This window comes from Salvia hispanica, chromosome 4, assembly GCF_023119035.1.
Source record: "Salvia hispanica cultivar TCC Black 2014 chromosome 4, UniMelb_Shisp_WGS_1.0, whole genome shotgun sequence".
In the NCBI taxonomy this organism is placed as follows: domain Eukaryota; kingdom Viridiplantae; phylum Streptophyta; class Magnoliopsida; order Lamiales; family Lamiaceae; genus Salvia; species Salvia hispanica.
This window is the reverse complement of record NC_062968.1, coordinates 47,376,566-47,399,689: the sequence shown is the minus strand read 5'-3', so window position 1 is coordinate 47,399,689 and position 23,124 is coordinate 47,376,566. Positions and strand designations below refer to the sequence as shown.

At 37.2% G+C, this 23,124-nt stretch overlaps 5 protein-coding genes and 1 pseudogene across 5 annotated transcripts; all 6 read right to left on the bottom strand.

Annotated features, from left to right (window-relative positions):
- Positions 1 to 1,698: 1,698 nt before the first annotated feature.
- Positions 1,699 to 4,961, bottom strand: LOC125219134. Its single transcript, XM_048121015.1, has 3 exons — positions 4,946 to 4,961; positions 2,290 to 4,313; positions 1,699 to 2,167 (listed from the first exon to the last, which is right to left on the bottom strand). Exons 2-3 carry the CDS (start codon positions 3,325 to 3,327, stop codon positions 1,775 to 1,777), a joined length of 1,431 nt encoding a protein of 476 aa, XP_047976972.1. The 5' UTR covers positions 3,328 to 4,313; positions 4,946 to 4,961; the 3' UTR covers positions 1,699 to 1,774.
- Positions 4,962 to 4,973: 12 nt separating this feature from the next.
- Positions 4,974 to 8,535, bottom strand: LOC125221239 (annotated as a pseudogene).
- A 1,651-nt stretch (positions 8,536 to 10,186) lies between these two features.
- LOC125221238 (classical arabinogalactan protein 1-like) lies at positions 10,187 to 10,495 on the bottom strand. Its single transcript, XM_048123364.1, has one exon. It carries the CDS (start codon positions 10,493 to 10,495, stop codon positions 10,187 to 10,189), a length of 309 nt encoding a protein of 102 aa, XP_047979321.1.
- A 781-nt stretch (positions 10,496 to 11,276) lies between these two features.
- Positions 11,277 to 11,938, bottom strand: LOC125217714 (non-specific lipid-transfer protein 1-like). The gene is made up of 2 exons (XM_048119235.1): positions 11,546 to 11,938; positions 11,277 to 11,469 (listed from the first exon to the last, which is right to left on the bottom strand). The coding sequence occupies exons 1-2, from the start codon at positions 11,896 to 11,898 to the stop codon at positions 11,460 to 11,462; spliced, it is 363 nt and encodes a 120-aa protein (XP_047975192.1). The 5' UTR covers positions 11,899 to 11,938; the 3' UTR covers positions 11,277 to 11,459.
- Positions 11,939 to 17,160: 5,222 nt separating this feature from the next.
- LOC125217712 (bifunctional riboflavin biosynthesis protein RIBA 1, chloroplastic-like) lies at positions 17,161 to 20,198 on the bottom strand. The gene is made up of 7 exons (XM_048119233.1): positions 19,951 to 20,198; positions 19,201 to 19,564; positions 18,902 to 19,123; positions 18,382 to 18,704; positions 18,037 to 18,166; positions 17,658 to 17,954; positions 17,161 to 17,502 (listed from the first exon to the last, which is right to left on the bottom strand). Exons 1-7 carry the CDS (start codon positions 20,007 to 20,009, stop codon positions 17,326 to 17,328), a joined length of 1,572 nt encoding a protein of 523 aa, XP_047975190.1. The 5' UTR covers positions 20,010 to 20,198; the 3' UTR covers positions 17,161 to 17,325.
- A 531-nt stretch (positions 20,199 to 20,729) lies between these two features.
- Positions 20,730 to 21,263, bottom strand: LOC125217713 (histone H3.2). The gene has a single exon (XM_048119234.1). It carries the CDS (start codon positions 21,227 to 21,229, stop codon positions 20,819 to 20,821), a length of 411 nt encoding a protein of 136 aa, XP_047975191.1. The 5' UTR covers positions 21,230 to 21,263; the 3' UTR covers positions 20,730 to 20,818.
- Between the last annotated feature and the right edge of the window lie 1,861 nt (positions 21,264 to 23,124).

Here is a 23,124-nt window from a genome sequence, read left to right as displayed (position 1 = left end):
CGTCTTTGGAAAAATTGAAATTTTTTAACTGATTTTAGTATACAATTGATACAAAGAGAGAGAAAGAAAAAAAAATGGTACAATAAGAAAGATAAGAAAAAAGGTTATGGAAATGTTAGCGGATTATGTGATCCACATTATTAGAGGTGTTTAAATTGTATAAATTATAAATAAATTAGTGTGTATGTAATATTAGGATTGAGAAAAAATACCGAAATACCAAAATACTGGTCCTATCGTACCGAAAAAATATCAAAAATATCGAATTTTCGGTATGATTTCTCAAATACTGCGGTATGATTTCTCAAATACTGCGGTATGATACCTTACCAAAAGATTCTGGTCAGGTAACGGTATGATTTCTCAAATACTGCGGTATACCGTTGCATACCGATATTCGGTATATACCATAAATTAAGGTATATACCGTAAACTAAGGTATATACCACAAAAATATAAACACAATTACACATAAAATATATGTTATATATTTTTAAATTATAAAATCTATTGTGAAATATAAATATAATTATGAATAAATTATATTTAATTTCTTTTTAAAATTATAAAATATAAATAATATTCTAAAAACTCTAATTTTCTATTTTAATTGATGTTGAAAGTCAGGTATACCGCAAAAGTAAGGTATACACTTCGGTATGGTATACCGAAAATGAGGTACGGTATCGGTATGGAAATTCATTATACCGAAAATAAGGTATACCGAAAACTTTGGTACGGTAAAGGTATGACTTTTTCGCATACCGTATTTGCGGTAATGTATATGGTATGGTGGTTTCGGTAAGGTATACCGTACCTACCCACCCCTAAGTAATATGCACTATGTTTCCAAATTTTGATATTTTTTGAACACGTTCAAATTTTTTATATTTTTGAGAAGCTACAAACAAAATCATCCATAAGTTGGTGTATTTATTGACCACAATCAAAATTCTGTGTAATTTTTACAACATTATTAGTTCATCCTATAAACTACGTGGAAATGACGGACAAATGACGTAGACATCCTGATCGCCACACAAGATTAATTTCGTCATAAAATTTAATTATGATAAATTTATTACAAGTTCAAAGTGAGTGTATTTTTTTTTATCATATTTAAAGTTTGTGATAAAAACATCCATTGACCAATACCAATAATTGATGTACTCCTAGTATTTTTTTCCTATTAACAGGTAAAATAGTAAGACAATGGATTCTCAATGGGTGAGTTAACCTGGGTCAGGGCCCGGCTGTGATAGGCCCATTTCTACATAAGATTCATTCCATAATTACGATTATTAATTTGGAATGTTGTCTGTTTCACTTAATAACATTATGAACAAGGAAAGTATAATCATATCATTGTACAGAGATTGCATTTATAAAGGTTATAAAAGGATGAGATCAGGGATGAAAGGCCCATCATTTATGTTGACGGTGAAATGATTTCTCTACATTAATGGTACATTCTACTTATTAATATTTTTCCTTTTTTTTGTAATTACGGATTATTTCTTGCACTTACTTGTAGTCCACATTTTGGAGTCCAGTCAAATTCAAAAAAATCGTCCAAAGTTAGCTCTAGATTTCACATCAACTAAAACTAAAAGATTCGAAGGGTGCAAATTCGTTTACACCCATCAATCAAAAATTGGCAATTAGAAGAAACTATAATATCCGTGATAGTATACCAGATTGAAAGAAGAAAACTTGTTATTATCATCTGAATTTAAAACTCAATAAAATTATTAAACAAAAAGATTTGGGAAAATCAGTGGCAACCACATAGGCCAGCTGCAGGATTAAAAGAAGAAGGATCCTGAAGTGCCTTCCTAGTGATGACATCCTTGATGACATTGCTTCCCCATTGTGAAAAATATGTGTGGTTATGTCCGATCTTGGCGTCCTTGAAAAGGGACATGCAGCGGGCTTCGTCGTTGGGGAAGGGGCAGGGATCTCCGACGGGGTCCCGCCACGCCCCCTCATGCTTCATGCCGGACCAGCTGGCCAGCCAGTGGTACACGTACTGCCCCACCCCGGCCATCTCCTTCCATCCCTTTGGAAACAACTCCATCACGCTGCTGTTTCGATCCATCAGGAGCATGTTCGACAGCTGCGCCCCGTGCGCCGATATCACCACGTCTGTCCCACTCATCAACTTCACCTGCAGTGCACACGTTACGCATATTGGTCTCTAAAACCACGACTTTTAGCCAAATTCTGGTATTTTCCACTTAACTTTAAAAGTAGTCTAAAATATTACAAAACTTTACATTTTGTACGCACCTGTTCACAGAAGGTGAGATTGTGTGGATAAGCTACCATCAGACGGCATCCTGGAACCCGACGGCACTCCTCCTCGAAGATCCCGATGACTGCCGATGCATTCCGGAAAGACCTCGTCCCATCCCTCATTAGCATGGTGACTCCCACCTTGATCCCCTCATCACGCCCTCCAACTTGACAATACATCCTCGCCCTGCACCTCATCAGATCATACACCTGCATCCTCTTCTCCGTCAACATCCCGCCTTCATTATGCCGCATCACCACCGCCTTCTCGAAGCAAACCGGAGCATCATCATCATCATCACCACCACTGCCAAAATCCTCGATCTTGACCGCACCCCCGAACGTGGCCTCCAGGAGCGTGGACACCCACGGCGCCATGGTCGTGCGTAGCTCGCCCCAGTGGAACAAGATCCAGCGCTCAGGTGCCTCGCACTGGCTCTTGACGTGCCACGCCACAAACGACATCATGGCGGACAGGCCGTGCCAGATGTTGTGGTAGTCGTAGTGGTTGTATGACACGAACGTGATGCCTGCCTTCAGTGTGGCGTTCTGAGGCAGGGCGTCGGGCCAGGCTAGAGCGTATGAGTTCCAGGAGCCGTCGTGCCTGTCACGGCCGCGGAGGCAGAGGAGTCTGCCTCCGGTGGCCTCAACGGGGTGCTCCTGGTACTGGACCTCGCCTTGCTCCTGCATGTCGTATAAGGAACTCATGAACCACGTGTGGCCTTTCATGGGCTCGCCTGCGTATCTGAGGTCCTTGAGAGGGAGGAAAGTGACCGCCTGTCGAAGTCTGTCAGCCATCGCCTCCCGCGCATCGTGGGAAGGGGTGAGGCATGAGTTGTTGAGAATTTTGTCCCAGTGAGACCATGGGGAAGCAGAGGAGGTCTGCTGAATTTGCCAGACGACGAGAAAGAGGACGAACACGGCGAGGGCATAGATTAGGAGCTTTGATGAAGAGAGGGAGCATGATGATACAAACTGATTATTCCATTTCTGAGGAGAGCCTCGAGTCGCCTTCTTCTCGGGCCTGTTCATGGCTCAAATTCAAAATTATTGACATTGAAGCCTGTGATTTTCAATATAGGCTGCAGATTTCAAGAAGGGAGTGTTACTTAAGGATCTGAAAATCCCACATTTCTTTAATTTACGGTTTACTTTATGTACAAAGTGGAGTATGTAAGTCGCGTGACCTACTTATTTTCTGCCTTAAATTTGTAATTTGTCATAACCGATTACACTAAATGCTGCCGCTACTAACTATTTTATGAGATACAGCATATGCAATAGAAGCAACCCCACATGCAACTTTTCGCTTACTAGAAGCAATCACGAAATACAATTCTTACTAGTCTTCGGTCACCTTTACTGAAAAAACACGATAAGTTTACATTTCAGAGATCCTATTTTTTAAGAACCGAAAGGGCTCCAGGTTTCTGCAAAATGAAGTTGAGATTAGCTTTTCAAATTCCAGATTTGGCCTCAGCCAACCTCAACGATTGGTATATATGTATAATATATTCAATGTAAGGCTCACCAGAACACAATATATCACCAGGTTGATAAGAACTTACAGAATTCTAGCTACCCGAATACCCGATAATCATTCCTTGTTATCCGTAGTGTATGTACATGAGAAATTATGTCACCATTCTTCAACCATGACGGATATCCATCTTGTCAGGTAGTGTCACCATAAGTTATTTCCATCCCAGCAACATTTAAAACTCCGACTGTCAGCAGGGAAGGGAGATGATCAGAACATTCTTGTTGGATTGGCCTAGAGGGGCTACAGATCCTGCTTCGTTTTGGCTCAGATATACGAACACGTGAAATAGCTACAGCTAGTATGTCGACCAGCCCACCATATTCTTCCTCACGCCGACAACTAGATGCTAAAGTTGGGGTAGAGCCATCACTGCGGCTGTCGTCATATACATTCCTTTACCTCTCGGACTCTGGCCCATGAGTAACAGGTAGATGCCTTGATGTCAATCTTACTAAGTTCTTCTTTGGATCAAGAGCTGGTTTCTTTAACAATGGTTTAGTACAGAAAGAAATCCATGGAGAAGCAAATATCAAGAAATTAAGGTAGGGTTGGCTAGAATAATATCATATGTTGAAATAAATCGTCTAAGGCCAAAACTTGCAATCCATTCTGATGCAATTTGTTTCAAGTAAAATCAATCACATTCAGCTCCAAACTACAAGCAACACATGGGTCATTCTAAAAGAGGTTTTGCATTCGATGCATGAATACTACTTAGTACATAAAAAGAATGGTGGATTTAAAAGGAATAAAAGGATGCAGATACTATTGGTTTTCAATATGAGGTACTATAAAATTATACTATCCTGACTTTCACCAGCTGAAAGGAGGTGAACATAAACAAATTTGGAGAATGTTATGAAAACAATAGATGACCCATATTCTCCAAATGTCACTAAAATGCAATATTGTAATATGATGTCTTTCACTAGAATACACACAAAATACATAGGAAAAGAATACTTTTATAGAGGCTCAGTAGTAGTCTAGTGCCTGACAACACAAATGATATAGATAAATAACCCTTCTTATCTGGAATAGAGACATGAATTATCAAAAGCAACTTGTTGTGGACATATCAATATCTCGCAATTAAGATGTTCTAACCTCTCATCTGATCCTAAAAATGTAGCCTAGGAAACTGGATTGTTCTCGTCAAACCCAAGCTATGTTGTTGAGCCACAATAAAAAGAGCTCATACCCCCTCTGCGGCAAGATGAGAAAGTCCAGCAAAATAAGCCAAACTGGTGAAAAAGGGGAGATGAAATCAAATAAACCCAAAAAATGAGAAGGTGGTTGACAACCTTTGAGCTAAAAAGTATGAGATTTAAGCCTCTTGGGTCAAATCTGCTTTACTGAATCAAATTTAAGACATCAGTAGATCACAACTCAATATTTTCAAAATTAGCTCCATAAATATGTTCTAAAGATAGCTGCTTTGCCAGAGCTGGCAAAGTCCATAGAACTGGCATAAGTACCATGCATATATGCTGCACATGCACAGAAGTTTCATGTGCATGAGATGCACACACAGCTAACAATATCATATCTTTTAATAACAAAATTATTATTTTTAATAAAAACATCAACAGAGGACATTAAATCATCTCTAAGTAATAGCATAGAACTTACTTAAAACCCCATCAGCTGTAAGCCTTGTTGAGGTATTCCTTGTCAGCATTATCGATAGCAGATAACAAGCAGGCTGTGATACAGATTCCCAAGCACCACCCACAAAATCTAATTTATCTTTCTTGATAGCCTGAAACACAGTGTCCAAAGAATCCCTTGAAATGGAAGCACACCAGATAAAAAGTGCATGGAGAAGGACGCCGGCACTCCTAATGTCCACTTTCTCAGAATAATTGCCAACCAAAACTTCAGGAGCAACATAACCAGGAGTTCAACAATATTCAGTTAGGCGTTGACCTGCAGCATAAGGAAACTAGGGCGTAAGCATCAGTACATTCATTTCAATATTAAAGTATGTATCCAGGCATCCCCAACATGAACTGTTACACTTAACTATCATGTTGTAGCATTTCTCCTGCTGAGTATCACCCCACTCCAAACACAGGTAAATAGTTTTCAGTTTACCTTTAAGAAAACACCGTAGGTCATTCAACATATGATTAAGTTGCAATCACAAGGTAAATACAAATTTTCCATGACATTATACTCATGAACTCCTACAGTCCTGTGATCCTGTCATCGTCACCCTGTTAAGAACCCACATAAAACAAGCAACATAACAAATATAATTGCACCATCTGATTGTCCTGGGAGAATCCCACAGAAAAACAGAATCAACTTTAAATTTGATGATTACAATTCTGAGACCATCACAGAAGGGATTATAAGTCAATAAAGTACATAGCAAAGCAAAAGATGTATAATGCTTAATGAATGACGAGCAGTTTTTAAACAAAAGTGAGTTTGAAATGTGATGAGGATTAAAAGACATATTAAGATTCATAACCATATGCACATAATTGATATGAAAGCAGCACCCAGTAACAGAGGAAATACATGTTAGCAGGCTATGTTGTATTACCATCTAAAATCCTCACAGCTAATCCAAAGTCCGCAAGCTTCATCTGTCTACAGGTGGTGAGCAGGATATTCTCGGGCTTTATATTCCGATGAACTACACCCATCTCATGACAGTACCGAACAGCTAACATCAATTCCTTAATAATATTAGCTGCCTTCTTCTCTGAGTGGTAACCTTCTCTAGGCATCTGATCAAGCAACCGTCCCTCAGAGAAAAGTTCCATCACTAAATAAAAAGATTCAGCATCTACATATACTGCCTTCAGTGTCACGACGCCAGGATGCCCAGACAGATGCTGCAGTATCTCCACCTCCCGGTGCACAATCTCCTCCCCTTTCTTCAAAGTCTTGCACGCAAACTCCGCCCCAGTTGCCTTGCTCCGACACAACACCACTGACCCAAACTTCCCCTTCCCTAAAGTTTTATCCATCTCATAAACTTGATCGATCTTCTTCTTTCTACCCAACCTGTGTTGCTGTATCAATACAGCCAATTTTTGTCTCAAGACCTCTACCTGAAAATTCCAAATGAGCAATTCCACATGCTGGGGCAGTTGCAACACCATTGACAACTTTACTTGTTGAATCAAGAATTTTTGAAATAACTACCTCCTTGCACTTCTTCTTCCTTGTCGAACAACGACAAATGTGACCAAAGAACTGTCAATCGAGTCTGATCATCGAAATCCTGTTCCCAAGCCCTTGAAATCTAGACTCCCTTCCTCTTCTTACCCAAGCACTCCATTAAACAAACAATCCAAAATTATGGTCTTCCCCGAGCTTCAGAAACCATAGACGACCTGATTAAACTAGTGGTTGCCTTCATTCTTCACTCAATAAAAACCTAATCCAAGTACCAATTAGTTCAAGATGAATTCCTTCTCCCCTATTTTTTTCCAACAGCATTCGCAGAAAGTCCAACTTCGACTAAATCCTGCATATTTGGTAGGTCGGTGTATCAAAACCAAGTAAACGGAAATAATCAATAGCACCACAACAATTTCATAAAAATGAAAAACAGAAGAAGCCTCAGCATTCCGCACCTTCAAACATACAAGACCTTCTCGCATTCTCCCTTCCGGCAGGTCGTACAAAAAAGACGGGAAAAATTCCTACACCTCTACGCGAATTATTACCCTAGAAAAATCTGAAATAAACCCAAACCCGGGAGCTATTCGCATTTATTGGGAGATTCAAAGAGAAATTGCGCTTTTACGCGCGAATCTAGTTAGGTTGATAATTGATTGCCAACGGTCTGGATTTTATTTCCCCTCCCCATTTACTTATCCTTATTTTTTGAGAAATTTAATGGTCCAAATTTGGTATGCACACGGTACAAAAATCGCCTGTTCCGGTTCGAAACCAGCAGTCCACGGTTTAGAAAATCGTTGAACCTGAACCGGGCTGGCAAGAGTTTAGGCGGTTCCGGTTCAAAACTGCAGGTTCCGACGGCGGTTCAGAACAATCGGTTTTTAGCTAAAACAGGCAGTTCAGGGCCGATTCGGCGGTTCAATTTTTTTTCCTTTTTTTTGCATTTTACTCTTTATTTTATCTATGAAATATGCGTAAATAAAATTCAAACAATAACTATGAAAATTGCAATTTTATTGATATAAATTTAAACGAGACTAACATTTACAAAAGACTTGAAGTCTTAAACAATATATTTAAATATGCTTGTAAATTTCAATAAGAAGACATATTGAAATTGAAGTATGAGAATGAGAGTAGAAAATAGAGATTGAGAAGAAAAATCATTATCAACATTGTCAACACAAGAATGAGGTGAGTAGAAATGATGGGAATGGGGTATTTATATGAGAAAACTGGGAAAAATTAGATTTAAAAAAAAATTATTTGGTGTTGGGCTCTAAAAAAAATTAAATTGAAATTTGAAATTTCAGCCGGTTAACCACCGAAACATGCGGTTTAAGGCTGAACTGGCGGTTCAGTCCACGGTTTATGACCAAAACCGCCGGTTTCTAACAAAAAACCAACAGTTTCTGAACACTTTTAATGCAACAGTACACCTAAAAAGCTTAGGATCTAGCCGAAAAACCTACTTGAACCGTTGAACCGCCAGTTTGATCTGCCCGTTCCAGTTTCTCAAATTCTTGAACCTGAACAGACGAACCTTCCCCCATTTTGAACCGCCACTTCCGGTTTAGGTTATAAACCGGCGGTTCGATTCGGTTTGTGCATGCTTAGTCCAACTCCTTCTAATCATAATTGTACAAATATTTGCTTTATTAACTTATTATTTCTATACATATATCTATAACAACAATATGCACAATGCAAGCCAAATAATCAATCTCATTATATTGTAGTCACATTTCTATTTTATTAGTTTTTGGATTAGTGAAATTGGCTTCACTGTGTAGAACTCATCCAATAAATTGTCTTGATCTTGCTTAGCCTTCACCATAGCCTTAGCCTTTGTTAGCTCAACACAATACACATAAACTTCTTTTGTATACTTGATGTGATATTTATAAATTGTCTGCATACTTATTTTGAAATTATGTTCAAAAAATTAAAAAAGTATTACTTGACTTTTTTTTTTGGTTAAATAAACATAAATTTAAAGGTCGTGTCATGGAGGACTCGAACCTAAGACCTCCTCAGGCATTATTAACCTCTCAACCTCTTGCTTGGCCTACTCACACGTACAAAAGTACTACTTGACTGAACTGCTGTCTAAGGGCATGAGGGTATTTTGACAGAAAAAATGTCGAGAAGGTGAAAATATATATTAGAAGATAATAAATCAATGTTGAAGGATCTCTAATGCTATTTTTAAAGTTATTGATTTGATATCAATCCATGGACAAAAAAGATATTCACTCTTAACTAAAATATATACATAATCTGAATGAAAGATATAAAGTCATGCGAGTATGCAGGAGTAATAAATTAGAGATTTATTAAACATTGCAAACTAGTATATGATGTATACTTCTTTATTTTCTTCATACTTCATATTGTTTGGGATCATGTTGAACAATATATACACAAATTAATGAATATAAATGAAATAATCACAGTAAAATAAGTACAGTATTCTTATAAACCATAGTATTTTTTTAATAGGAGGATTTGGGTTTGCATACGGCCAAATATCTTTAAAATTAATCAACTAGAATCTTTTACAATCATAAACTCACAGTTTAAATATACCAAGAAATCTTTATAAATCATCAACTGACAACTCACGGCTTGGATATGCAAAATACTCCCTTTTAAAACCATCAATAATAGTACTCCCAATGAAAAATGGAGGTATTTCTTTTCGGCACGGAAATTAAAAAAAATTAAAAAAAATTGTGTTAGGTGAGTTAATAAAGGGAAAATAAAGTTGAAATTAAAAAGGTAGAGAGATAAAGAGAGAAAAAAGTAAGAGAGAGTAAAGCAGGTGTGGAAAAATGTGTTGACTTTTACTAAAAAAGGGAAATGACTTCATTAATTTTCCCCGTCTCGTACAACAACGAAAATATCACGAAGAAAATGCTGAAAATAATCAGAAAAAAGGTGGCCTATTCATGACATCAATTCGTTTGTTTTATAATCTGAGTTGTATGCCTAACGCAAGAAAAATAGACTAATCAAACTGAATTTCGAACTTAATTAGTCAGTGTAGAGAGACAACATGTAACAATGAAAATGTTAAATGTGAATATAAATCATAATATTCTCATCCATCCAAAAATTAAATCGGAATAGACACTGTCAATTAGTAACTGATAACGAAAATTTAAAAGAGTGAACTATAAATAATTAAGAAGATTAAAACACCTATGCCATAATAGCAACGGCTAAGAAACCGGTGGCTGCGGCTGCGAACCCTAATCTGCTAACGGCGGCGCCATTTTGAGACGGCTGTGGAGCCAAACTCGGCGACGGCGGCAAGGCAACGGACGGAGATGGTGAGACTTCTGCGTGGCGCGGTGGAGGAGGTGCTTTGACGACTGCGGGAGGCGGAGGGGTGACCTTCTTAGGAGCGTGAGTCGGCGACGGTGACGGTGCGGCAGTTGGAGAGCGGGCCGCCGCGGACGCTAGGATGCAGGCCACCATGAGGAGTGCAATTATTCTAGAAACTGCCATTACAACTTCTCAACGGTAGTTAGAGAGAGATGCGATCAAGGAACTGAGTTTTAGGGTTTGGGACGTGTGATATTTATAGGGGATTCTTTGTTTTCAAATTCATAGAGACCGTTGGATGGAAATCTCCTCCGTGTGAGATAAGTTAAGTGGACGGCTGAGACGTGTGATGACAGTTATATTTTCCTTTTTTTAATTAGGTGTATATCTCTACAAACAAATGTATGATATGCCAAGAAATAGGCTCAATTAAGGGTTTATTCTGGTGAGCCCTAGTAATTAACCATGCCTGCACTGTTCATTTGAGAGATGCATAGAATTAACCATGCCCCCGATCTAGCTGCCTCATCGGAAAACCATACCCGTTAAGGGAGATTGCCTTTAATAGGGGCTCTAAGTTTAGAATGGCCACAAAAAAGAAAAGTTGCAGGATCATTGCGATTATGAATTGCAATTGAGTGAAACTTTCTCTTCCTTCCAGTAGTGATATACTACATCCGTCCAAGATTTGAAAATCTATTTTGCCATTTTGAGACATCCTCAATTTAAAATTTTATTTATTTACTTTTGGTATATTTCACTAATTTTTTCTGCTCATATTCAAAAAAAAATTATTACTAACTTTTTCTACATTCCATTAACTATTTTCATTTACTTTTCTTTAAAAAAAACAAAGAATTTCTTCAAATTTGTAACAAATTAAAATGACCCTTTGTTTCGTAGATGGAGGGAGTATATTTTACCATAATCGGATTCGATATCGGTATGAATCCAAAACTTTTTTGCTTGATTAAGAAATGACAAGTTCGCTTTATTAAATGTTACTATTTCACAAAGTATTAGTACAATACTAATCGGACTCCAGATGGAGGTCCTAAGATTGATACAACCACAAATTATTACAACCCCATTTGCATCTTATTCTTATCGTATATATAGGTGTAACGTTTCCGTTGCAGAAGTTCCATCACTGAATCCTGCAGCGACATAAAAATACAAATCACAAAATTGAAATAAAAAATAAAAGTATTAGAGAGGGAGAGTTGTATTTACTTGGAGCAGTCCATGGATGGGGAGTAGCGGTAGGGAAGGGCGACGCCACATTTTGCAGGGAGGCTATTAATCAAATCTGTCTTCGCCCCGATGCTTGGCGCAAGAGATTTTACGCAGCCGCAGACGGCCTGCCGGTCAGCCGTCGTGGCCGCCGCCTTGTTCAAGTTTCTCACGCCGTCGCAGCAAGGCGCCGCCACCACTCCGCTTCCTCGGAGGTAGGGCAGGCAGGGGGACACACTGCTCATTACCTGCCCGCATGAGATGGCGGCTTCGGCATGAGGAGCTGTGGCCGCCACCGCCACCACTGCAATCACCACCAAACAGACTACCTTAACTTCTCCAAAACCACCCATTTTTTGCCTTAAATATTTACTCCACTTGTTTTTGTTGGGATTGGAATTTGCTGCGAGTGAATATAAGTGCTCTTGCATTTAGGCTATATATAGACTGAAGCATGAGATGCTTGCGTTAATAACATTAGTTACAAAACTTTATAAGCAACCACTTGTCGGCAGAGATTAATCCAAATAAGGGTGTTTTTACTATAAATGAGAGTAATATGGATGTATAAAAAAGACTAAAGGTCGTCCTTTACATATGGAGATTTTTTTATTTTGGTCCAAAACATTATCTTTTGAATTATTCGGTCTCTCACAAATAAAAATGGGTCACATTAACAGTCAACGAAAATTAATCGAATTTTGACCGGATTAAGTTAATAATTAAGTTAAGAATTAAGTTAATATTAAGTTAAAAATTACACTACCGGAACCGGTCCTCTCCCCTCCGCCGCCGGAGCCGGTACTCTCCGCCGAAGTTGGTCTCCTCGCCTCCGCCACCATCTCAAAATCCCAAAATCCCATCAAAATCCTAACCGCAACTTTATCATAGCCGCAGGAATCGCTACTCCGAGGTGCAACTCGCGCCGATTCGTGCCATGGAAAGTGGAAACCGACGATTCCGGTGCGATCTCGCCGCCTCTGTGGAGGAACAGGAGCCCTAGTCCGTCGCTCCCCCTTCTCTCGCCGGATTCGCGAGCTCAGGCGATCGCGAGAGGGCGGTCGGAGCTCATGGAGATGGTGAGGCACATGCCGGAATCGTCGTACGAGCTCTCGCTCAAGGATATAGTCGAGCATCATCACAGAGCGGAGAATCAAATCGAAGGCGGTTCGGATCGAGGAGGAGCGGCGACGGGATTGAAGAAGGAAGAGAGCAGAAAAATTGAGCGGCGATTGAGCTTCGAGGATAACTGTTGTATAAGGGGTTCTTTTTGAATATGGCGTTTCCGTTTGCGTTTGTCTAAGAGAAGGAAGAAAACTGTTGTTGTTGGTGGTGGTGGTGGTGGCAGTGGGAGAGTTTCGTCGAAGCCGGGGGTGGAAGGGCGGTGGTGAGAGGGATTGGTGGAAGAAGAAATTTATGGGATCAAGCAGCAGAACTAGTAATACCAGCGGCGGCGGCAGCACCGGCTCTGGCGGTGGAAGAGAGGGGACCGGCTCCGGCGGCGGAGGAGAGGGGACTAGTTCCGGCAGGCAGTGTAATTTTTAACTTATTCTTAACTTAATTATTAACTTAATCCGGTCAAAATTCGATTAATTTTCGTTGACTATTAAAGTTAACCATTTCCAACCAATTCGGACCAAATGTAACCCGTTTTTATTTGTGAAGGACCAAATAATTCAAAAGATAATGTTATGGACCAAAATCAAAAAATCTTTATATGTTAAGGACCAAAAAGGACCTTTACTCTATAAAAAATAATCTAAACTCTTCTTGTGGGACTTGTGGGACGTGCCGAAATGGCAAAACAAACTTTTATTGTGGAACGGATGGAGTATTTGAAAATTGAAATAGTAAAGCGATATTAGCTCCTAATATCATGGAATTTTAAAACGTTGAATTTTTCCCATGAACTTTAAAATTGGTAGGGATGTCAATAGGGCCGGCCCCTCGGGTTTCGGTCCAACCCTACTCGGGTTGCGGGTCAATCGGGTGCGGGCTTGTCGGGTTGTGATTTCTTTTGGGTTGTAAAAGTTCGGCCCTAATCCTAAAAGCTCGGGTTTCGGGCTAGCTCGACGGGTTAATCGGGTTGCTACCGATAAGGTTAAGGCTCGGACAATCCAATAAATCATGATGAAAATTAGTTATATTTATAAAATATAAAATATTTAATTATGATAAATTTGATATATGTGCTTAAACTCAATCATAAAATACTAATATTTGTGATATTTCGTGAAATTTTAGTTCATGTTAAAAATTTAAATATTCTTTTAGTGAGATTAATTTATTTAACAATTATTATATTAATAAAAATTCAATATATAATTTATATATTTACCATAAAATTGAAAGTTATCTTTTTTTAGTTATCTATGTCATAAAATTAGTCAACGAAGTGTCGAATTAGGAGTAAAAAAATTGAAAAATATAAATTTTACCGGGTTATCGGGCCAGCCCATCGGGTTTTCGGGTCTGGTCCTAACGGGTTGCGGGTTAATCGGGTGCGGGCTTATCGGGTTTTATTTTTATTGGGCTAGAAATTTTCGACCCTGACCCTATAAATTTAGCGGGCTATTCGGGCCAGCCCACGGGTTGCGGGCTCCATTGACATCCCTAAAAATTGGCAAATAATATCACGAACTTTACCTGAGTTTCTTATTTTTCACCAACGAAAAAATTCTAGCTATATTAATGGATTGAAAAACAATTTTGGAGGGTGTATTTCAAGAAAAACTATCCTCAAATATTGAAAAGCTTGAAGCTCTCGAAGTTGTTGTCGAGAAAAAATCTGTATCATGATATTACTTGCCATAACATTTTTGCCGGTGGGAAATAACAAAATCAGGTAAAGTTCGTGATATTATTTATCAATTTTAAAGCTCATGGAAAATAATCCAACTTTTTGAAAGTTCCATTATATTAACTGCCAATATCGCATGAATAATTAATGATAAAGAAAAAGATAATAAATGTGAATAGTGTCATTGCCAAGTGATTAATACTCCCTCCGTCTCAGTTTAAGAGTCACATTGTGCCATAAAAGTCTGTCTCAGTTTAGAAGTCACATTTAGAATCTTCCATATTTGAATATAAAATTTTACCCTATTATTCATCAAAATTACATCCAAATGTCATTATCTACATAAAAATAAACTCAAAAAAATGAAAAATCAAAAAGTCAAACCATCTCACTTTTCCATCAACTCACTTCATTTATTACACACTCTACCAATTTCCTAAAATCCATGCCATAACTAATTCTTACTCCTAAACTGAGATGGAGGAAGTATTTAAATACTTTTTGCATATATGTCTTTTTGAATGAGATGAACAAAGTATATGTGTCAAAATTATAAATGTACTACTAGTGGATCTGATGAGAAATATAACTAGAAGTATTCCCATAATAATAGTGTTCTTGAAATTACTGAATAATACTCCGTCGGTAGAGATTAATTCTAAAGTACCAAACTGATACATGCATGAAACGATGAACCAAAAATCAAACACGTCACGTAGAAATGGTTTTGTTTGGCAAATTAGGAAATCGACATAGACTGTCACATGGGACTAATTGGCCCAATTATTGATCTAATTTTCGGCTACCCATTACAATACTAGCCGTCATGGAAAACTATTTATATCTGTGGCATTAAATTCACATATAACTGATTTTTGAAATAAAATACTCCTATTACTCAATTTATTTTTCAAATAATAAATATATGGATATTATGCAAAACATATCAAAATAAAGGTAATTTATAAGGATTTTAAAGGGATTTCAATTGTATACGTTTGGATGGAGTCCCGTTATATGCAAATCCATTTCTTATTATAGAACCGTAAAACTAGACCAAATTAGAGTTTTTAGATCTAATTTTTTATGGATGAGATAAGTAAATATATAAATAATTACGCCTTCATCATGAGCTTATTTACAGGGCAAATAAGTCATAACATATTAGGAGGATTTAAATTCATTCCAGAATATATTACTTCATTCTAATACATATTGACGGTTTCACCATCACGTACCTTTTTTTCTCTGCAATGCCTATCACCGCCGCCACGACGCTGACAACAAATGGAATAATAGCCTAATTGAATGGTGAAATAAGCACATGGAATGATGTAATAAACTATTTGAATGAAGTTTGTGTAGAAGCATTTGAAGTACTACTAGAATGAAGTAAAAACCTTGTCCAATTAAGTAATAACGTTTTTGAATAATGAAGTAATAAATCTAATGGAATGAATTGTATTTTTAAAAGTGAATATAGTAAAAACTCAGTTCGATAAATTCGAATGAAGCATGTGTTGAATCATTTCAAAACCTACTTGAAGTAAGTAAAAACATATTGTAGTTTCATATTATGTACCGGAATGAAGTAATAAACCTAGTACAATGAAGTAAAATGAGGTTGTAATGAAGAGCAAATAATTTATACATCAGCGAATCTTATCAAAAGACTAGATCTAATTACCCTAATTTGGTCTATAGTTCGATCTGTAAAATTAGTTCTACATTGATCACAACTCTGTTTGGATGATAGCATTTGATAAAACTTTAATTGGATATTTTTTTTGTAAAAATAATTTAAATCGAGATAGTTATATGAAATTTAAAAGTTAGGCGTGACTAATAAAATTCAGTTTCCAATAATATCCTTGGTTGACATTGTTTGAGTTGACATTGCACGATGGATTGATCTTGGCCGCATATCTAAAGATCTGACATATGAGATTTAGTTGTAGTTAGCACACTAATGAAGGGTTATTATCTCAATGACTAGAGATTAAATAAGAAAAAATGAGATTAAAATCACGGAGGTCATTTTAAGATCATTTTACGAACAAAAAAATCTAAAAATATCATTATATGTAATGAACTAAATTGATTTAAAAATAACCTTAATTATTTGGTTATGCATTAGGATTTGGTTGTTTATATAACACTACCTTAAATATGGAGTAATACATCATCCATCCACTATTAGGAAATTATAAGAAATATGTTAAAAAAAATTGAGTTGAAAAAGTTAATAAAATGTGTGTGATGAATTAGTACTCCCTCCGTTTTATAGTAATGGATGCGTTTCTTTTCGGCGCGGAGATTAAGAAAAATTGTGTTAGGTGGGTTAAGTAAAGGGAGAATAATGAAAAATGTAGAGATATGAAGAGAGAAAAAAGTAAGAGAGAGTAAAGTACGTAGGTGTAGAAATATGTGTTGACTTTTACTAAAAAATGAAATGACTCTATTACTATGGAACGTACCAAAATTGGCAAAAATGACTCTATTACTATGGAACGGAGAGAGTAATATATAATCTACTTACCATTTATAATAAAAATATAGTAAAACTTCTATCGACAGAATGGACAAACATAGCATGATTGCAAGATGAGATTCCTATTATCAGCCGGATGGAGCATATCATTTATACCGATCATTTCATTCCAAAAATACATAGTAAAAGATGACCAAAAATATAACTAACTAACTAGGGCAATCCTTTGTTATTATAGAGATTTTGATATTCATAATATTTGGTGTGCAGCACCTAGAGTTGAATGTTATGCATGTAAGGGTCATATATACACTACTACTAGCATGAAAACAAAACCATGGAGAATTTGATTAATAACACTTGAATGTAATTAATCACCAATTGCGATGGTTAAACAGCAGGTGACAAATAAATGTGATGGGGTCAACAGTTTTGCTCTTCCACCTTCTATGTTAACGATGCAACTCTGCTCACTACTCTAGTGTTGAATCATGCGTCCGGTTCGACCGGACTGTCACCAGTGGCCGTCTGGCCAACGTCCAGGTTGTTTTTAGCTACAAGGGGAACTCTGCCAGCAACGGCCAAACCATATCCTTTGAGCCCACTGTAGTTGGCTGGATTGTTTGTCATCAGCTTCATAGTTCGAACTCCAAGATCTCTCAGTATCTGCAAACCGATTAAACAGCAGTCTTCATAATACAACCATGTCAATTAAAATCCATAGACAGATTTACAGCACAAAAAGTCATAACACAGAAATGACTGTTGAATAATAGCATCAATGGGGAACAGCCTGAGTACTTAGCTATCTTGATCAATACCTGAGCACCAATCCCATACTCCCTTGAGTCAATAGGCAAACCCAGCTCCTCGTTTGCCTCAATAGTGTCATGTCCCTCGTCTTGCAAACTGTAAGCTCGAAGCTTGTGGCCCAACCCAATGCCCCTCCCCTCATGACCGCGAAGGTAAACCAGAACGCCCCTTCCAGCAGCTTCAATCTGTTGCATTGCAAACTCCAATTGTTTTCCGCAGTCACATCTGGCGGATCCAAATATGTCTCCAGTCAGACATTCCGAGTGTACTCTCACTAGAATATCTAGTCCATCCCCAATCTCACCCTGTAAAGTCCACAACCACGAGCAGTCTGTAATTTTTTATTTTCTGAAAATCACCTCGAGTCATAAAGAGGCGTATGCATACCTTAACCATAGCAATATGTTCAATCCCATCCAAAATTGACCTATAACAATAGGCAGTGAAGGGTCCCCACATTGTTGGTATACGAGCAGCAGATGCATGTTCCACTAATCTATTCCTCTTTCTTCTATATCTGCAAATCAATGCTTGTTTAAGCAAATGCTAAGAAACCTCCACTGTCCAAAGCCATATTTAAGATTAAACTCTACAGATTAACCTCTCCTAGAGAAGTTACTATAAGCCAAATAAGAAGGGGGTCTACTATAAGCCAAATTAAGCAGATGCTTTTGCCAAGCAACCAAAGAAAAATCCAAATGAATGGGAAACAATGAAGCTTTGGCTATCTACCTTATCAGATCAGCGATAGAAACAATCTTTAAGTTTTCTTTCTGGGCAAACTGTAGAAGCTTTGGCAATCTAGCCATAGAACCATCATCATCAACAATCTCACATAAAACACCAGCAGGTTCTGATCCAGCTAGCATGGCAAGATCTACAGCAGCTTCTGTATGCCCGGCCCTTTTCAAAACACCACCCTCCCTGTACTTCAATGGAAATATGTGTCCTGGACGGTTGAAGTCCTCAGGTTTCGAATCATTTGATGCCAGAGCCTTTATAGTTATTGCCCTGTCACGTGCTGAAACGCCTGTACTTGTACCATGTTTTGCGTCCTACAACAATGCCATCAATACATGCTTGGATAAAAATAATCCTTGATCGTTCCTTTAGTTACAAAAACAAATTTATCCTAAAGATTATATAGCACTATTAAAAGAGACGGGCACCAAGAATTAGACAAAAAAAAAAAGAACAATCATAGGAGACAGAAGAATGTATTGGATAGTTTGATTGCAGAGAAACAACTTACAACAGAAATAGTAAATGCAGTGCAGAGTTTCTCCTCGTTTTCTCTTTGGTTCACCATGAGAGGGAGCTGCAACCTATCCAAATCTTCTGATTTCATGCTCACACAAACTATTCCAGTTCCATGCTTCACAAAGAAAGTCATGGCCTCTGGAGTAACTTTTGATGCAGCCATTATTAAATCGCCTTCATTCTCCCTATCCTCATCATCTACAACGACAACCATCTGCGAGTTGGTGAAAACAATGATTAAGTGAAAGCTTTAGATATCATAAACATCACGACATCAACATGAAGAACAACCTTTCCTTTACGGATGTCTTCAATTGCTTCAGGAATTGATGAGAAGCCTTCTGACGGTAGGTCCAAATCAAACTCATCACTCTCAACAGGGAATGTACTGGTAGTTGGAGCAGTATCAGCAGAAAGTGCTCCCAGTGCTATGGCATCAGGCTGTACATGAACTCCACCTGATATACCATTGATAAGAGCGTTGCATGCTACACTTGAACTAGCAAAACGAGGAAGATGGTTGGCTTCCCCAGAGAATAGTGTTGATGCTGATTTACTATTCAAACCACCATCCTTGCTCATCTGCTTGAGGGACTCCAGTCCATTAGAGCAGAGCATATGTCCACAATGGAGCCCATCAAAAAGTCCAAATGCTCTACAAAGCAGGAGGCTTGTGAATTGAATATATCACTTTGAGCACGTTACAAACATCATTGCAAAATACAAACAAATCTCATACAACAGTGAGTCTTTTGGAGGTATGAATATCCTAATCACTCAAAAAAATATTTACAGTACTTTCAAACAAACATTTAAAAGGCTCTGGAAAAAAAAAATCGTTCCTGAGCGTAAAAATACCCCATGTTTTTTAATCTAAACAAAAAGGGTACCCCTCAACCTCGAAATCTCACAAACATGGCAAAAAAATGGAAATCGACTAAATCCCACATAAAAACATGAATTAAAACCCCAGAATTGAACTTCTATCTTATATAAAACCATAAAAAAAATCTTTAAATTTAAGGAGCAAAGAGGGCTAACCGGGGGCGAGAAATAGTGGCCGGCGACGGCGAGCAAGAAAAGTTAATGGCAAACATCATGTCGAACGTTGGAGAGGCCAATTACTAGCCGATATGACCAAATTCAGAAGTGATTTTTCGGCGTTTGGATTTGGGAAGCAGACTGCACAATGTCTAACTGGTTATTACACCGCCCAAATAATGGATACTAACCGCCATATTAGGATTATGAACCCTGTTAATATTTGTTACACATCACCTCTGCATTATTCTATAGTACTATAAACTTAAAGGTTCCAGATATAGCAAAATTAGGTGGGGCCACTCCAATCCAATATAACACGTTGTTTACTGTAGTTTCTCATTAATCAAATTAATATTTATTTTACAAGAGAGAAATATTGCGAGGTTAAATTAGTTTCGACCTAAAAAATGGATGAGCAGAGAATGTTGCTGGATTTATATTGGCCAAGCATTGCATTGGACCACTCAAGATACGGCTAAAAATTCGTTATCCGCTTCAAAGTTTGTAAATGTTAAACATTCCCCTACAAAAATTCTTTCGAATAAAAGTAAATTCCCACAAAAATTGAAACCAGAACAGATCTTAAAGCATATAAATACGTATGATTCGAGTGGCGAATTACCGTATTTCAGTAATTTGCGGCAAAGCTTTCTTTTGTTTTAATCTTATGCAACCACAGTAGTCGCAGTTTCACCTGATGAAATGTACTGTATTTTCCAATTTAAATAAAATTGAAATGGATGAACACAAGCATAGGATACAGTTTCAAATTTACCTGAACTTAAAAATGATTGCACCATTCTCATTAAAATGAAAAATCAGAAAAACAAAAATACTATGCATTACTAATCTATTTCCCAGACAATTAGGCCCTCTCACCCCTAATTCTCCTCGCAAGCTGGATGTCCTTGGGCATAATCGTGACTCTCTTGGCATGAATAGCACAGAGATTGGTATCCTCAAACAATCCAACGAGGTAAGCCTCTGCTGCCTCTTGAAGCGCAGCCACAGCGGAACTCTGAAATCTCAGATCGGTCTTGAAATCCTGAGCTATCTCACGAACAAGTCTCTGGAAAGGAAGCTTTCTGATCAAAAGCTCTGTGGATTTCTGATACTTGCGGATCTCACGGAGAGCGACGGTACCAGGACGGAAGCGGTGGGGCTTCTTCACTCCGCCGGTGGCCGGAGCAGATTTCCTGGCAGCTTTGGTGGCCAGCTGCTTACGCGGAGCCTTGCCTCCTGTGGATTTGCGCGCAGTTTGCTTAGTGCGAGCCATTTCTATTTTCAATGTGAAAATGGAGATTTGAGTTTGGGATGAAATTACAAGGGTTAAGAGGGAGTATTTATTTGAAATTAAGGCGGGATACCGTATGATCGTCACCGTTGTATCTGTTTTTCTAATGGACCGTTCTGATTTCATTTCGGGAGTGCTCGGATTGCTGACGTGGCCGTGCATTTGTTCGTTGATCAAGTATCGAGATCGACGGTGGTGATTAAGGAGGTCCGGATTGCTTACGTTGACTATGCAGTGAAGATTTCTTTTGAGGAGGAAATAGAAATAGAAATAGTTAAATAGTTTCATTAATTTCAAATATTTAAGGATAATTGATACCCTTCTTCGTCTCACAACAAGAGTCACTCTTATTATGGGCACAGATTTTAATTAATATAAATAATAATGGATTGGAAAAGTTAATGGAATATGAGACCCACTTTTTTATATTGGTTTTATAATAAAATCTGAGTAAAATGAATTAGTGGAATGTGATACCTACTTATCTTTTATGACACAAATATAATGTGACTCTTATTACAGAACGTACCAAAATGGTAAAATATGACTCTTATTATTGGACGGATGGAATAATTGGTTTCACACACGGGAGTTTTATAACTTTAATAGTATCTTTGATTCCAGCATAAAATCAAAACTTAAGTCTAGTGGCAAATATATTTTGATGAATCTTGTAAGTTTGTGGGTTCAATCTCCAAATCCGACATCCTTTTTTTAATTTTAATTTTTATTATATTTTTCTTATCTTGTTATATTTTTTTTATGCTTTTCATTTTAACTGGGCGTGCTTATATTTTTTATTTAATTAAAATTAATTTGCATGTATATATATTATCATTAATGAATCTTGTATTAATTTTTAGAAATTTATAATGTGATTTTTGAATTTTTTTTTAGGATTATATATTTTATCGCTTATAAAAAATTGTAATTTTAGAATTTTTGTCATGTAATTTCAATTATATCATTTTTTATTTTAGATAATATTTTTAATTTAAATTAAATTAGTTGAGAAGAAAGAAAATCATAAAAAAATGAAATAGTGAGACCTCAGAATGGTTAAGGTGAGAGATGGACAATGGTTGCAGGTATTGTCTCTTAAATGATGGATAAAGTAAAAAAAAATTAGTTCAAAGTGATGCAATGTCTATGAATAGTTAAAATATAATGAACGTGTGATACTGGTGCGTTTAACCTAACTACATTTTTTAATAATAATAATAATAATAATAATAATAATAATAATATTCAAAAAAAAAATTAATAATTAAATCATTTGTGTAGTGAAGAATTGATGAAATATTCTACTCACGCAGTACATAGTAAATTGTCTCAGGTTTCATTTCTCACCTATCTACAATTAAGTATTTCTCACCTATCTACAATTAAGTGTTTCATTTATTTTTGTTAATAAACCTCACACTAACTCATCTTACTCACCTTATATTTAAGAGTGAACTACAAAAATGCACCATGGACTATGGGGTTATCTTATAAATGGTCCCTGGACTTTAAAAATATTACCAGCAGTCCATGGAACTAAGGGTTAATATAAAAAACGTGATCGGGTTTGGAGCCCCTTGCACAGCGGAAGACTTGTACAAAATAAATAAATCAAACGAGGATCTATTTGACCGATTATGCGATTAATCAATTCACATGTTACACAGATAATTGCATGCTATAACGCAAATAATTCATGCTCATAGAAAGTAAATCCTAAAACATGAATACTACGGTTTAGAGTTACCGATTTGATTCTCCAAAGAATCGACGATTGCTCGCGCCATCTCCACGTGATGATCTTCAATACTAGACCTTTTATCAAGACCTAGTATTTCAGTAGATAGCATAAAGACACGTCTTGTTGTTAGATC

Coding starts and splice junctions, on each gene's coding strand:
- LOC125219134 (XM_048121015.1), bottom strand. CDS start 3,327: ATGAACAGGCCCGAGAAGAAGGCGACTCGAGGCTCTCCTCAGAAATGG. Junction 2,168..2,289: donor ATCTCACCTTCTGTGAACAG/GTGCGTACAAAA, acceptor TGTGCACTGCAG/GTGAAGTTGATGAGTGGGAC.
- LOC125221238 (XM_048123364.1), bottom strand. CDS start 10,495: ATGGCAGTTTCTAGAATAATTGCACTCCTCATGGTGGCCTGCATCCTA.
- LOC125217714 (XM_048119235.1), bottom strand. CDS start 11,898: ATGGGTGGTTTTGGAGAAGTTAAGGTAGTCTGTTTGGTGGTGATTGCA.
- LOC125217712 (XM_048119233.1), bottom strand. CDS start 20,009: ATGATGTTTGCCATTAACTTTTCTTGCTCGCCGTCGCCGGCCACTATT. Junction 18,705..18,901: donor CTGCATTTACTATTTCTGTT/GTAAGTTGTTTC, acceptor GCATTGTTGTAG/GACGCAAAACATGGTACAAG. Junction 17,955..18,036: donor AACATATTGCTATGGTTAAG/GTATGCATACGC, acceptor TGGACTTTACAG/GGTGAGATTGGGGATGGACT.
- LOC125217713 (XM_048119234.1), bottom strand. CDS start 21,229: ATGGCTCGCACTAAGCAAACTGCGCGCAAATCCACAGGAGGCAAGGCT.